At 43.1% G+C, this 14834-nt stretch overlaps 2 protein-coding genes across 6 annotated transcripts in view; one reads left to right on the forward strand and one right to left on the reverse strand.

Moving 5' to 3' along the window:
• The window catches only part of pip4k2aa (phosphatidylinositol-5-phosphate 4-kinase, type II, alpha a), a 36112-nt gene extending 30994 nt beyond the window's left edge, over positions 1 to 5118 (reverse strand). For all 4 annotated transcript variants that reach the window (XM_056433689.1, XM_056433688.1, XM_056433687.1 and 1 more), the window contains exon 1: positions 4223 to 5118. In XM_056433689.1, coding sequence (XP_056289664.1) covers positions 4223 to 4363 — 141 coding nt within the window. In that variant the 5' untranslated portion in view covers positions 4364 to 5118. The remainder of the gene's footprint in view (positions 1 to 4222) is intronic.
• Positions 5119 to 6802: 1684 nt separating this feature from the next.
• armc3 (armadillo repeat containing 3) lies at positions 6803 to 14783 on the forward strand. Of its 2 annotated transcripts, none has more exons than XM_056434620.1 (16): positions 6803 to 7173; positions 7307 to 7424; positions 7715 to 7858; positions 8093 to 8161; positions 8244 to 8419; positions 8659 to 8853; positions 9134 to 9317; positions 9455 to 9607; positions 9700 to 9808; positions 10404 to 10653; positions 10904 to 11040; positions 11294 to 11462; positions 11644 to 11738; positions 13304 to 13471; positions 13740 to 13902; positions 14147 to 14783. In XM_056434620.1, exons 1-16 carry the CDS (start codon positions 7126 to 7128, stop codon positions 14351 to 14353), a joined length of 2385 nt encoding a protein of 794 aa, XP_056290595.1. In that variant the 5' UTR covers positions 6803 to 7125; the 3' UTR covers positions 14354 to 14783. The 2 variants fall into 2 exon arrangements, with proteins under 2 accessions (XP_056290595.1, XP_056290596.1); XM_056434621.1 differs by having other exon boundaries at positions 7733 to 7858.
• Positions 14784 to 14834: the final 51 nt, after the last annotated feature.

The following is a 14834-nucleotide window of genomic DNA, read 5'->3' on the forward strand; positions in this document are numbered from 1 at the left end:
ACGCACTTTTGTTTTCGGTTTCTTGAAGACACTCTGCAATTAAACAACAAGAAGCTTCCGAGTCCCTCTGTCACTCCCTCAGGGTGCACGGATGTGAGGCTCAAGCTTTTCTGTTTCCCTTTACCATCATCATCACACAGAGAGAAGATATAACATCTCCCTTTTATGCAATCCACAAAACTGAGACACAGCTACTCTGAGGCCGGCAGAGAGGCCGGACCCAGCAGAGAACAGGAAGAGATGAGGGGACAGGGAATACAGGTGAGCCAGATCGACAAGACAACACAGAAAGGGGCTAAGACAAAAGAAAGTGAATGAATCAGCAGGTTGGGGAGGAACGGACAGAGAAACACCAGAGGAAACCAGAGTCAAAATTCAGAACTTAAATATTTAAGATATTTCCTAAATCCTATCCAAAGTTATTTCTATTTTGCTAATTTGACATACTGGCAAAAATACCCTTGAGTGGCATTGTACTTCATGACATTAAAAGATAAACTTGAAACAAAGACGTTTACTGTCTCTAGTGAGAAGAAAAAAAAATGTTATTACATTTTTTAAAATTGTGTCCAATCCCCAATCCCCATTTTCTTTTGTACTAGTCAAATGACCACACACACACACTTCATTTTACAAATTACAGAAAAGATGAAGTGGCTCGCAATCCTATGGGCTATATATGTGCTTAATTTCTATTTTGTTCGTGTCAGCACAAGTGAGCGAGAATGGTTATTCTGCTATTTTCAATCGCGTCGCTTATACTAAAAGAGGACGGGCTCATTAACAGAAAACACAGAGGCAGCCAAATCATGTGTGAACTCAGTGCAGCAAAAGATCCTCAAGAGACAAGACTTATTCTACATGAGTCGTGTCATGAAGACCAGGAGATTGATTTCGTAAACCCTGGTTTATTTAAAGTGTTACAAGTTAGATTTCCACTGAAATCCATTTCTGTATAATCATGAGCTGTGCAACCTATGTCGGCTCTGATGGATGAAAGTATAAGGACTCAAATAAAATTGGCTACCCGTCCACAAAAGGGTATTTTCAGCCACCACACACCTTTTGAAACAGAGCAATTTCAAAAACACATATCCACGGCTGTTCTTAGCCGACACACAAGAATCATTTTGAGAATGTCCACTGAATGTCCTGGGCCATATAAACGTGCATCTTGGCACTACTCGACATAACATTTTCGCTTCATTAGACCACTAGAAGGCCAGTATTATCCTCAACTCTACTGTTTTGTTTTGACCCGACTAACCCTCCATCTTAGCAGGTTCAGTTGTTTAACCATTGTGCTCCCAGAGTACCAGCACTGGGAGAAGTCTGCTTTTCAGGAGGCACCAGATTGGATGCTTTTGGTTGACGGGTCACATTGGATATGGAGGGGCGGGGCTTACATTTCCCAGAACGTGTGCATGTGGTCTCCGCTAGCCGTTTGCATTCTCAGGCCTTCCCTTTTATTAATTCCTTTTGCAGTGTCCTGTTATTTACTAGTTTAGTTGACTTTGCACACTCAATACTGTAAAGGAACTTTACAAGAACACTTGTGCTTTTACACTCCCAGGCAGTAACTCAGGAGCTCAATCTGGTGACCTGGCTGGGAATGCCATTGTCATGTTGCCAATGATATGAGAAACATGGTGCCTTATCAAGTGGTGAGAAAACCGCAAGGGGGGGGTGGGGGGTAGCTTCAGGCATAAGAAGGACATGTGGTGGTGGCAGTTCTTCTCTGTTATGCAATCTAGGGAACAGTTCTACAAACGTGTCTAGGTTTTTATGTTTGTGAGTCAGCGACCCACTAGACACCTGAATAAGACCAGAGGGTGTTGAGGATATTAGTCGGGTTTACTCACTCTGCTGGACATGCATGGCCAAACAGAGAGGATTTAAATGATGCCAATGCATTAAACTTTCAATCAAGGTTTTAATGTTTTAATGAAACATGATCAGTCCTGACAGACTGAAGAGCTCTTTTTTGTGTGATTTCTTGCATGACAGTCTGAATCCTATCTGACACTGACCGTGCGTCGACGGGGCTACACCTGTCTTTTCATTGAGACGTTTGTCATGCGATCATGCCACGACACATAATTGTCATGTCTGTATGCTCCAATATCGGATCTGGCTCGCAATGGGATATCATCAGCCACACCACATGCCGAGATGGACTGACGCACATTGAGCTCCAATCTCCGCGAGGTGTGGTCAGTGAGCAGCAACATCAAACGGGGACATTGTGAAGGATTTATAGGAAAGTAAATGCTTTGACCTCCGTTTTTAAAACCGCTTCTTTAACCAGAAAATATACCAAATCACTATTCAAACAGGCAGGTCGAATTGAAGTGTCAAGTGTGGACACATATGTGGACAGAGGCGAGTTGTGATCTGGTGCATCCGATCACAAAAGTTCTATTGAAAAGTCAAGTGTAACCACGGCCAGTTCAAAAACACAATGAGAAATCAGTAGTACTGCAGAGCTACATATACGCATATATATATATACACATATATATATATATATACCTCGAGTACCTTACTTAGTTTGCAGCCTCAGGATTAACATCACAGCCAGCTGACTGATCTCTCTACAGAAGCTCTCCAAAAGTTTTGGATTTGTAGCTGTATTAGCACACTGAACTACCACACTTAACCTGAGGCCCAAAACTCTAAATCAAACCATCTATGCAAAAGGAAACAACCAACAGAGCTCAAAAGAGGCCGAATCATCTGAGCACAAAGTCAAAGGGAACCGTCTCTAACATCGTCGAACAACAGCGGTCACTGGTAAAACATTGTGCATTTCAAGAAGAATAAAAATTTAAAAAAGTATAAATGTCTATATGAGGTGAAATAGTACAAATTGATATGCAATCTTGACATAACCCACTTTTGTGGTGATGTTTACAGTTGCCCTTCAGTTAGGTTCCACAAAGGGTTTATGCAATTTCAATCCCCAGTGTTTACCTATAATCAGGCTCTTGTAAACAAATGACTAAATCGTATTCCTCTGATACATTAACTTTATACAAAATCAATATAAATGTGCAACTTGCCTGATATTAGATGACTAGTGAAAATAGGTATATTACTACTGAGATTTGGAATTATGAATGACTTCGCTAAAGCAGCCACTGCTGGCTCTACAGTTTCATACCAATAACCAATAACCTCCTCACATGAAGCAAAACCAAGCAGAGCAAACACGGGTATCAATAAAGAGCCAGAAAGCAGAGCAGCAATCTGCAATAAAAGAAACACATTCTAACATGTTATATAAACTGTACAGTTCTCATCTTTTACACCATCACCTTTCCCATGGGAACAATGTCTTACCCATGAATAGATATACATTCATATATTAAATGTAAAAATTAATTTGCATCGCTTTTTCTACATTTTGAAAAGTTCTACTAAAACCGATGAATCGTTCTGTAGACATGCAGGCTTTAATGTAAAACTCATGTTGGGAATGTTAGGAACAAGCTGAGTAAAGGATGAAAGAGAGGCTATATATTAATATGATTGGAAGAGCGAAGGACCTGCAAGAACCACAGATCCTATAACTCTGCTGGCTGTCTCCATCCCTTTGTGTAATATATGTTAATGTTGGTAAAACATTGATAAAAGGTTTAATATTTAGGATTTAGTGCAATACATGTTTGTATATCCTCTGCTTGCTCTCTCTATCGCTTTCCAACACACAAGTATCGGCCCAACACAAACATTCAGCAAAGGAAGAGAAAGAGCGCAGAGATAAGCTGTCTTGCATGGGAAGATCTGCTCTTTCTTGACACAGACCCCTAGCAGCTTATCCTACATGTGACTGACACTGACACACACACACACACACACACACACACACACACACACACACACACACACACACACACACACACACACACACACACACACACACACACACACACACACACACACACACACACACACACACACACACACACACACACACACACACACACACACACACACACACGAGTCCAGGAGCTACATGTTTACATTGACAACCATGTAGCCGACCTCTGGACAGCTGTCTTCTCATATGTCTCAATCGACTGCGACCACTCAAGGACTCACATTTGAATTTGACAGCTAGTGAGGTTTTTAATGTGGTATATTTATTTATTTATTTATTTGAAAGGGCGCGGGAGCCATACATGTGGATCATATGGAGCGATTGGCGGATCTGACTCACCGAATGGTTGACTCCCCACATCAGCACGCTGAGCAGAGGGTCGCTGGCACGGAAGAGCTTCACTTTCTGAGCGACGAAGTGCTTTTTCTTGGTCTTCGTTTTGCTCGCAATAGCTGCGGCAATGCTGCTCGCTGAAGCCATCTTTAAACTGCAGTGTGTGCGGTAATCTTGACAGTGTCTCCCCTGAAGCTGGCACACTGGCCACTTGCTCACGACTCAGTAACACCAATACTATTCATTTAGCCAGCTGGCAAATCGAAGCGCCCCCTCCAAATTATTTTCTTCACGCAAACGTCCCGCACGGTTTGGCTGACCCGACGGCGCTTTACCTCGACGATGCGACGTGTTCACGCTAATACTGCTGCTCCCCTTCGCCGGACACTCCGCCGCTTCCCCCAGCCCTCATCATTAGTCACTCTCTTCCTTCCTCGACGAGTCTTGAGCTCTCTGCAAGCCCCGGCGGTGATGATGATGATGATGATGCGAGCTCTCACCAAGCTGGCGTTAGCATAGCCGAATAGCGCGCTAGCTAGCAAAAATCAAACGGTAAATTAAGTGAAAATGCTGAAACGAGTCACAAGGGAAACACAGCGTACTGTGCAGTCTTAGCGCGAATTATTAAACATTACACGAATGAGCAACTGAACGCTCTTGGCAACCAGCTAACAGGAGTCCCTCCGACCTCGTCGGCGACGTAACGTAAAGCCAACCGACTGCACGAAGCAGAGCCGGGTCTCCGTAGCCCGCGAGCTAACACTGGATAGCGGATCAGCCCTCCTTACGCGCTCAGTCTGCGGAGATGACAGCGGAGTATCCTGTCATGTTCGTGCCCCGCCTGAATACCAAAAAGAAAACGCCGAGGGGCGGCTATCTAGACGTGAATCGACGGGTGAGCAGCTCCGCCTGCAGCGCCGAGGTTCATGTGTGCTGCTGTGGACTGACAGCTCGACAGAGGGGAGGTGACAGGCTGCGCGCTGCAGTGTCTGCTGCGCTGATTCGCTGCACCTCCCTCCACCAGGCCTATGCTACTTTTATTCATCTTTTTTTTAATAGAGCACACAACAGTCTTTTTTTATATTTGTATGCATTTTTCATGGTTTAACAAAAATGAAATCCTCTCTTAGTGTGAACGGGACGATGTCCATGTGCAGGTGTCCACAGGGCTCTCAAGTGTCACGCATTGAGCGTGACACTCACGCATTTCGGTCTTAAGTCACGCACTCCCGCCACACATCGTATTTCTCACGATGAAAAAAACTCGGCTATTGAATGTTTTAATGTGCCGCAGCGCGCAAACATGAGCTGGCCGCGCTGCCCTCACCATAGAGGAATCAAGCGCTCCCCTGGAGTTCTGCTGTGAGGTGCCACTTATCAGCCAATCAAAAAAAAGAAATGGGCTACAAAAAAAAACACGTATCTGTTGTATCTGGGTAAGATTTAATCCAGCAACCAATGAAAATAAAGCATCCTGGAATTGCAGGCGACTGACTGATATCCGAAAATTTCGTTCTGCGGGGGGGGGGGGGGGGGGATGTCACTCTTGCCTGTCTTCAAAACTTGAGAGCCCTGTGTCCATATGACTGAGCATGCGTATACGTGCATATAGTCGCGCGCGTGTTTTTGCAGCTCGTATATTAGGAATGCATTAGCAGGTAAAACATCATCCCCATCATCCCCCATCCTTGGCTTGCCATCATTTTGATTAATCCGAGCCGTATTTCAGGGCAGGCAGGGAGGTGACAATGTCGCACAGCACCAGGTAATGTCTGTGGAGGTCATTTGGCTGTGCTGCTCCCCGCACGAGCATTGCTGTGTCAATGCCTCGAAGAGGAAAACGCTTCAGTGCGATGATGCTGCACAGGCTAATTTATTTTATTCACTCTTCAATAGCACATTTACCTCAATACTATTCCAGTGACCTGCATAGGACAAGACAGCCACCCTCTCTCTCTCTCTCTCTCTCACACACACACACACACACACACACACACACACACACACACACACACACACACACACACACACACACACACACACACACACACACACACACACACACACACACACACACACACACACACACACATACACACACACACACACACACACACACACACGCTCTTGATTTTTCGTTGTCCCAACCCCTCCCCATCATTTTCATGGAGGATTAAGCCGAGCTGTTTTGCAAATTTATTAGATGATCATAAATCGACAAACCCAGGCAGATAACTGATGGCAGTCTATTTCAAGGGGTCACATGTTGATATTATCTTCTTAATTTTGCACATGTTATGGTGTTGTGGTTGGCAACTTTCGTTTAATATGTAATTCAATATTTGACTTTTCGCTGTATGGCGTGGTTCCAAATCCTGTCTAGTCTGTACAAAATATATATTGACATCCATAAACTGTGTCAAGTCCTTTACAATAAAGTCAGTAAAATGTTACATTATTACACCGTCTTCTCTAAACACGGCCATCGTTGATGGGTTCACAGCGACGTCCTCACCGACTGACGAGCTCAACGTGGCACGGGTTGCCTAGCAACGCAGTGTCACCCTCCCTTTTCACAACACAAACCCTGAACGTTACCGACTGGTTCTCGTGGATTGCTGTCACGTTAATGGTGCATTTTGGACTTGTCCTTTAGCGTGGAGACGTAAGCGAGTCCTCGTGATGCGCAAGTTAGTCTGTTTGGTTTGTCTACGTATTTTGTGAACGATGCTAACGTGACTGAGCTAAGCGGTCGGGTTATAGCTTTGTCGTTTAGCCCGCGTATATCTAACTCACGTTATAAGTTAGGTGTCATGACAGCAGGTCGTGGGGTTGATTGAGCAGAACGACTACCTGTGATTAATAAAACGCTCTTCAGACGACCATTGTTTAACTCTCTAGGCCACATCATGGAAAAGAAAGGGAAGAAGGAGCGCAAGACTCCATGCAAGGACACGGTGAGAGTCTAACGCGAGTCCCCTCATCGTCACCATTTGAAAGACATGAGCCAGCAAACGTGTTCAGTTATGTTTGTTCGTTTTGTGTCAAGTATAACGCATCTAAGCTCCATCTCTCCCTCACTCCTCACAGTTTGAGCCACTAACCGCTGAGTGCAAAACTCTGGCAACAATCGTGCTGCTGCTAAGCTCCCCAGAGGAGGACATCCTCGCCAAAGCCTGTGAAGCAATCCACATATTTGCAGAAAAAGGTGCAGTAGGCAAACCTCCGATTTTGTTTTGTGAGCAGCAGCTGAAAACAACCAAATGTGCTCAGTCTGATTACTGTCTTATCTAATTTCCTATGATTACTATCATCTAATTAATTCTATAAATGCTCATAAATTACTTCTATAGTCTATATTGTATATAGAAAGAGCTGCGATGAAATGATCAACATGTAATTCTATTCTAATGAACACCACCTATTTATCTTCACTGCTTCACAGGCACATAATAAATGCATACAGGTTTGTCTCAGTGCTTAATTTCCCTGCTCAAGGTCTCCCCCTGTTGTTAGGAGACGAGAACAAGGTTAGTCTGCTGGGACTGGGGGCACTGGAGCCTCTCTGTCAACTCATCACTCACGTCAACAAACTGGTCAGACGCAATGCCGTCATGGCCTTGGGCATCATGGCCAACAGCGGTATGTTGGACAACATACAGAATTAATGCAGAAGAGCTTTTAGAGTCTTTTGTTGGCTTACTGTTCAATGGATTCCTGACCATATATGTGCTTGTCAGACAATTGCGTCATTATAGATTTATCTACTGGCCAACATTCACTGTTTTGTTGACTTACAGACTGAGTGACTGATGGAGTTTGCTCATTGAATAAGTTATTCAGTCATTAACTTTGTTTCATATTTTTTTTTGAAAGGTGATGTAAGGATTGCTTTGAAAAAAATTGATGTCATTCCATCAATTATTGCCAAACTGTCACTTGAAGGTGAGTCATTTGGATCTCAATATAGACTCAGAAATATATATAACAATAAAAGGAAACAATGCAATGCTCTTTCCTATTCAAGAGGATCTAGTTGTCCATGAGTTTGCGACATTCTGCCTGGCCTCTCTGTCACTGGATTTCACCTGGAAGGTCCAGATCTTTGACAACAAGGGCCTGCCACCTCTAATCCACCTCCTATCCAGTCCAGACCCTGATATTGAGAAGAACTCACTCGAGACCATCTTTAACCTGGTTCAGGTGACTCAAAGTCATCCGCCTAGCGGAGGTTACAAAGTTATGTGATTATAAGATTGATAATTTTAGACAAAAAAATTACATTTATCAGTATCTCAAAAGCCTCAAAAGCATCTCTGTGTGTTTTGTAAAATATAGTTTTGGGATGGGTGAAATTCAAATGGTTTCATAGTTCTTTTTTACTTTTTTTAAAAGGTCATTTTTTAAACTTTTGTACCCTGTGTTGTAATGTATGCATGAAGGACTCCCAAAGTCGTCTGGCTGTACATACGTTGGGAGGGATTCCTCCACTTCTGGATCTGTTGAAGTCGGAATTCCCTGTCATTCAAATGTTGGCTTTAAAGACACTGCAGAATGTCACCATTGATAAAGATTCATGCAACACCTTCAGGGAAGAGCAAGGATTTGAGAAGCTCATGGATATCCTCAGTAACACGGTAGGTGTGTGTCTGTGTGTCAGAGAGGGAGCGAACACATTCTTGTTTGGTAACATGTTTATGTACGTATGTCTTTATCCAGACTGTTAGTCCTACATAGAAACGAGAAGACACAATATGGACAGACACAACTGTCTCTAGGCAGTTTATGTTTGCACCATTAGCTAGAAATGGTTCCCTTTGAATGAACACTTCTTAACTCCCAATGCCTTTTTGATCCCATTCAAGGCCTGTGCCCTCTACATCCTCAGTCTCCTTTCTATCTTTTGATTTCTTACAGGAATTCAGAGACCTCCATGCTGAAGCCTTAGAGGTAGTTGCTAACTGTTTGAGAGACAGTGAGAGTTTACAGCTGATCCACAAGGGTGGAGGATTGAAGAGGCTGATGGAGTTTGTTCTCACCCCAAATATGCCAGAAAACCAGTGCAGCGCTGTTAAATGCATCGCCAGGGTGGCTCAGAGCTGTAAGCACAGAAGGAGATAAGAGATCATATATTATTTGTCTTTACTTTTCAACCATACGTTTGGAAGTCATCTGGGTATAATGGTTATTCTGTGTGTTCTTCGGTCTTTGTTTCATTGTGTTTGCACACACACGCAGCTGAGAATCGCACATTGCTCCATGAGCAGAATGTGGAGACGGTTCTTGTCGAACTTCTGTCTGCGGCGGACATCAGCGTGAAAACAGCTGCCTGCCAAGCTGTATCCGTCATGAGCCTCCACCAAGACAGCAAAGACAGCTTCAGAGACCTGGGTACAGACGTGCACATTCACACCAGCGCCTTAACGTCCACACACTCACCACGATGAAGTGTGAGTGAGATGTTGGATTGATGTGTGTTTCAGGTGGCATCCCTGCAGTTGTACAGTTGCTGAGCAATGAAAGTTTGGTGCTTAGAGAGGCAGCAACCCAAGCCCTCTCTAACCTCACACATAGCAACCAGCTCAACGCTTTGTGAGTGACAGACAACATTACATAATGTAATAGTTACTTCCTCAAAAAGGACCTGGACAATGAACTGTTTCAAGGTCTTTTAAGTGTCTAGGCCACAACGTATGAATGATATGTGCAACTTGCTGCCAAATAAGTAAAACATTAAGTGATGAGTTTGCATTCTTTTTAAACTTGGCTTTTTGAAGCACGTGGTATTTTAAAGTCCTGCAGTGGGCCTTCCTTTCTGCTATTTCACAAATGATTTAATGCATCATCTTTCTAATAGTTCTTACTCACTGAATATCTCTACCTATCTTCTCTCCCACCTTTTTATTCTCCTGACAAATCATCCCGATACCCTTTGTCTCTCACTGACATCATATTCCAGTATTACTGTCTCCTTCAGTTCAGACATTTAACTTCACCCCCCATGCATCATCCCTCACTGCCTTAATCAGAATGTTTGATTTCCATGAAACTCCACTTAGTTGTGCAAATCACACAAATGACACAGACATTATCACTATTCTAATTTGTATGCTTTGTTAAGTGACTGCATAAAGTCAGCGCTGCAGGTTTGCAGTAAATCTCCCATCCATTTCTGTGGCATCTGCAGTGCAGTGTACGAGGCAGAAGGCCATGAGATCCTTGTCCAGCAGCTGTATGGGAGCTGCGCCAGGACGGTGGCCAATTCGGCTGCCACACTTGGCAACATGGCAGAACAGGAGGTCATCCGCTGCAGTATCTTATCACATGGTGCCATACCAGCGCTGGTGGAGCCTTTGAAGTCCACAGACACACAGGTCCTGGTGAACTCCACGCTTTGCCTGGCAGTATTGGCTTGTGAAACAGGAGCTAGGGCAGAGGTTGGTGTTGATGTACATCTTATGACAGTTTAGCCTTCTGCCGTCTTCTCATATTTGCGAATGACATTTCGAGATGTTTTGCATAAAGGAAATATCAGCTAATGGTTTTACTGTTACTGTTTTTATCCTTAAGCACAATGTATAAAACAGAAAAACAAAGTTCTTTATAAACAATTGTTTGTTATAAATTGTCTAAGAATAGTGTATATGCTTTCCTTGACCACCTACAATTCACTCCTTGTACATATAGCTACTAAGTGCAAGAGGCCTTCACCCACTGGTCAATTTGCTGCACACCTATCAAAAAGAGGTGTTGCACAATACATGCTTGGCTGTCAATGTCTGTGCCACTGATGTGCCCACCGCTGTGGAGATGTGCAAATTTGGGTAAGACACTGAGATGAAAGATAACCATGACATCAAACATGACTGATGTCAAGTTACAGTGCCGTAAAGATGTAGCGGTTTGAAGCCAATTTAGGGTAGTCTCTTAATCAGCCAGTAGATGGCAGCATAAGACAGTTTTCTGTATCGCTCCGATAGAAAGTCCTGGTCATTTTGTTTAAATGTGTGTCCGTGTGTTTGTGTTCATTTTTATATTCATCATCAATGTCTGAATATATGTTTGTGTGTGTCTTAGAGCCTTGGAAATACTTCAGCAAATCAACCAATCAGTGAATCGAAGAAGCAGTTTCAGCAAGTTGGCCATGATCAGCCTGCTTAACTCCAATGTGTCTGTCAAATACAGCCTGACAGGTCATTTGGCCGCCACTGACGTTATTGGTGATGGCTTCTATGACGCCGGGAAGGTGTGTGTGTGTGTGTGTGTGTGTGTCTATACTATTGACATGGATATAAAACAGGGGTCACTTAGAGGAATCTGAGCCAAAATCAAATAAATGCCTTTTGTCAAATCTAAAACAACATACTGTAAAGGATAGTTTGACATGTCTTGCACACAACATCTATTTTTCTATCTCCCTCTGTTAGGTGCCTGCAGCTCAGAGGGTTCTGACTTTAAAGGAACTGTCCACGCAGCCTGTCAACAAGAAACGGCCCATCATTTTTGTCAATACTGCAACCGAGTAGGTTTTCTTGATTTTCTTTCATTCATTCATTACGTCTTGAAGAAATACAACAAAAAATTGTTTTCTTTATTTGTATAGATCAGATTAGAACCCAGTAAAAACTGAACGTTTAGCCATCAGAGGTTTTTGGAAATATATCCAGGAACTGACAGCTAACTGGCCCTTTTGCATAACAAGTACTACAGAGTGGGAAACTAACAGAACTACCACGCAGATGCTGCTAGAGCGTTGGCAAGATTCCTATGCTACCAGCCACACCATGTAGTCGGTACAATTTATCATGGCTGTGACATCTCCTCTCCCCTTGTCTGCTCCAATCCAGTGGTCCACTTTTTCCCCCTCTCTCCGTTGCCTTCAGTGTGCTCTGCTAGTGTGGCCTCTCAGGGTAAACATTTTTAAAGATGGCAACGCACTCGCAGTAAAAGAGCCTTTGTGTTTGGACTAATGGGCTTACAAACACAATCATGCAAATGCTGCACAGCCAGGAGGATGCCTGAACATAATACACATGCATGCTGACTGAGACGCACATAGAATAAAAAAATACAGGCTGTACATGTGCACGCCAAAGGGAGCAGTTCCCCCTCAGGGAACCTCTGGTCCACCCCATTACCACCATGTCCCCCCTTCAGCATACATATACACAACATCTCAGGAATTCTTAAGCAGTGTGTTGTGTAATCCTGAAACCTGATAAAGCGACACAAATTCTTTAATGTGTTATATTTCCCCCCTCTATCTCCTGGTCTAACATGGTGCATTGTATGACTTAAGAATAATTACTCTGACCAGGTTTGTTTGTGTGATATCTCAAAAACTTGATAATGTAGACTTGTAAGATATGAAGAAGTAAGAAGTGTTGCAGTCATACAATTAAAATAGTTTTGGCCTTGATTTTAAAATAGCAGAGGAATAAGGGAGAGCGCAGAACACCAAGGTGACAGCGTCTGTGTATGTAAGGGCTGGGGATACGTACCGTTTCATCAAATACTCACTTATCTTCACTTACTTTTGAGAACTGTATACTGGTTGTTGTTGCAATCGGTAAAGGGTAGACCTAAATGAAGAAACAGATGAGCTAAATTTCCCTCGGGATTAATAAAGTATCCATCTATCTATCATGTGGAGAAATGTAAGGATTTATTGGAGAAGGCACAGGGGATGAGGACAGTGAGCGGTGGAGTAGATCTGAGCTGGGCATCATGGCTGATGATATAACTCTGGGTTATGGCAACAAGGCTGCTGGCTAGCAAAGGAGCGCCACACAGACCCATACTACCATGTTTAGTATACCCGAATAAGATTTAGTATGTCCCAATAGGAAGAATGTTGTATGACAAAAAATGTTGTATGACAAAAAATATCAGGTTGTCCCACTTCATTTGGTCAGTATCCAAGCCAGCATGCTCTTCTGGCAACTCCAAATGTAGAATTAATGGGTTTATTTTGTTAAAGATCAATGTAATTCATGAACAAATTTAAAACACGGAATATACTATTGCTTTATTGTCTGGTGAAATACACCGATTTAGAATGATTTTTAATGAACTGTCTGTCAATAGGAACAAGAAAGAGGATGACAAACAGAAAGAGGAGGCCCGAGCTGAGTCTCCTGCAGAGAAACCATGGAAGATGATGGAGGACGTCTCTTTGCAGATTTTAGTTAAAGTTGCCAAAGAATCCATTATCTCACTAAGTGATGAACGAGAGCGGTGGGCTTCCCTGGCCAGGTAACGGATTAATGCAACACAAAACCAACATGCAGAGATATCTATGAATAATCTGAAAATTACATGATTGGCCACCAATGTTTGAACCATGGGAAAAAATAAACATACTCTAGAAACGGTATTTGTAAACCACCTCATAAAATGTTGGTAAAGGATCACAAAAAAAGTGGCATTTAACATCTTTTTAGAACCAGTGTGAGGCTTGAGAATGCAACACAAGGGTAATACATTGGGTAATGGGTTTTGTGTGTCTGGTTTTGGATGTTAGGCTGGTGAATGAAGCCATGGGCGGAGCTGTGGAGATGGAAAAGTTGCACAAATTCCCATGGGTGCTGCACCTCAGCGAGCTCAAGTTTCAGCTTCAGTCTAATGTTGTTCCCATCGGCTTGATCAATAGGGGAATCTACTGCCACAGGGCAGTTCTCTTCAAGGTACCACTGACACAGCTACCACACAGCAGTATCAGCTCCCCCCTCTGTTGCAATCCCTTCCTTTGCAGACTTTACGATTCACCCACACCTTTTTACTATGAGAATAGTTTCTATTTTAAAGCTCTTTTCTAAGTTCTTCCCATCCTTCACTGAAAGTACCGCAATTCTAACCCTCTCCATTCCATATCTCTTGTTTCCAAGTCCTTATATGCCAGGTCTCTCTCCTCTCTCTTTGGCTTTTCAGTGTGTGGCTGATTGCATCGGGATGAGCTGCTCACTTGTAAGGGGTGAGTACAACCGGGCTTGGAACGAGGTACTCTTCTTCAATGGGAATCCCTCCAGGAATGAGCGCCCTTCACAGCCCTGCCGCTACATTGTAGACCTCATGCACCAGCCTGGGAGCCTGCTGGCAGCCAGTACCGCTGCTGCTGTGCAGTACCAGACTATATAGATTTGGGACTTTAGGAAGATTAGCTGGTGCAACTGGCATCAGATAATGGGATCATTTTAAATGAAGCAAATATAGACCAATACTGTAGTGTAGAAACACTGGAGTACATACTGCTGTGACCTTTTATTGAGATGCATTGTAGATATTGGCTGGTATGTATTTGTATTTGAGTATCAGTCAAACTGTTTGTGGATTGCTTGAGTATAAACGTGTCTTCATCTCAATAAAACACACTGCTTTAACATGGTTCTTTGCCACAGAGGGTTTTCAATGTTGTAACTGCAGATAAAAGGAGGTCAAAATGTGGCACAGTTAAACTCTGTTTGTGGTTTAACTAAGGTCAGATAATTGAAAGGAAAATATATGTTGTTGTCAGGAGACATCGTGCCTGCAAGGATTACTCAACTCTGAATAAAGTTCCTGGAATATGTGTCTGCGTTTTTCCCTTCTTTTACCAGTATACATTTTGGTCACTGCTCAA

Source organism: Pseudoliparis swirei, chromosome 16 (assembly GCF_029220125.1).
Source record: "Pseudoliparis swirei isolate HS2019 ecotype Mariana Trench chromosome 16, NWPU_hadal_v1, whole genome shotgun sequence".
In the NCBI taxonomy this organism is placed as follows: domain Eukaryota; kingdom Metazoa; phylum Chordata; class Actinopteri; order Perciformes; family Liparidae; genus Pseudoliparis; species Pseudoliparis swirei.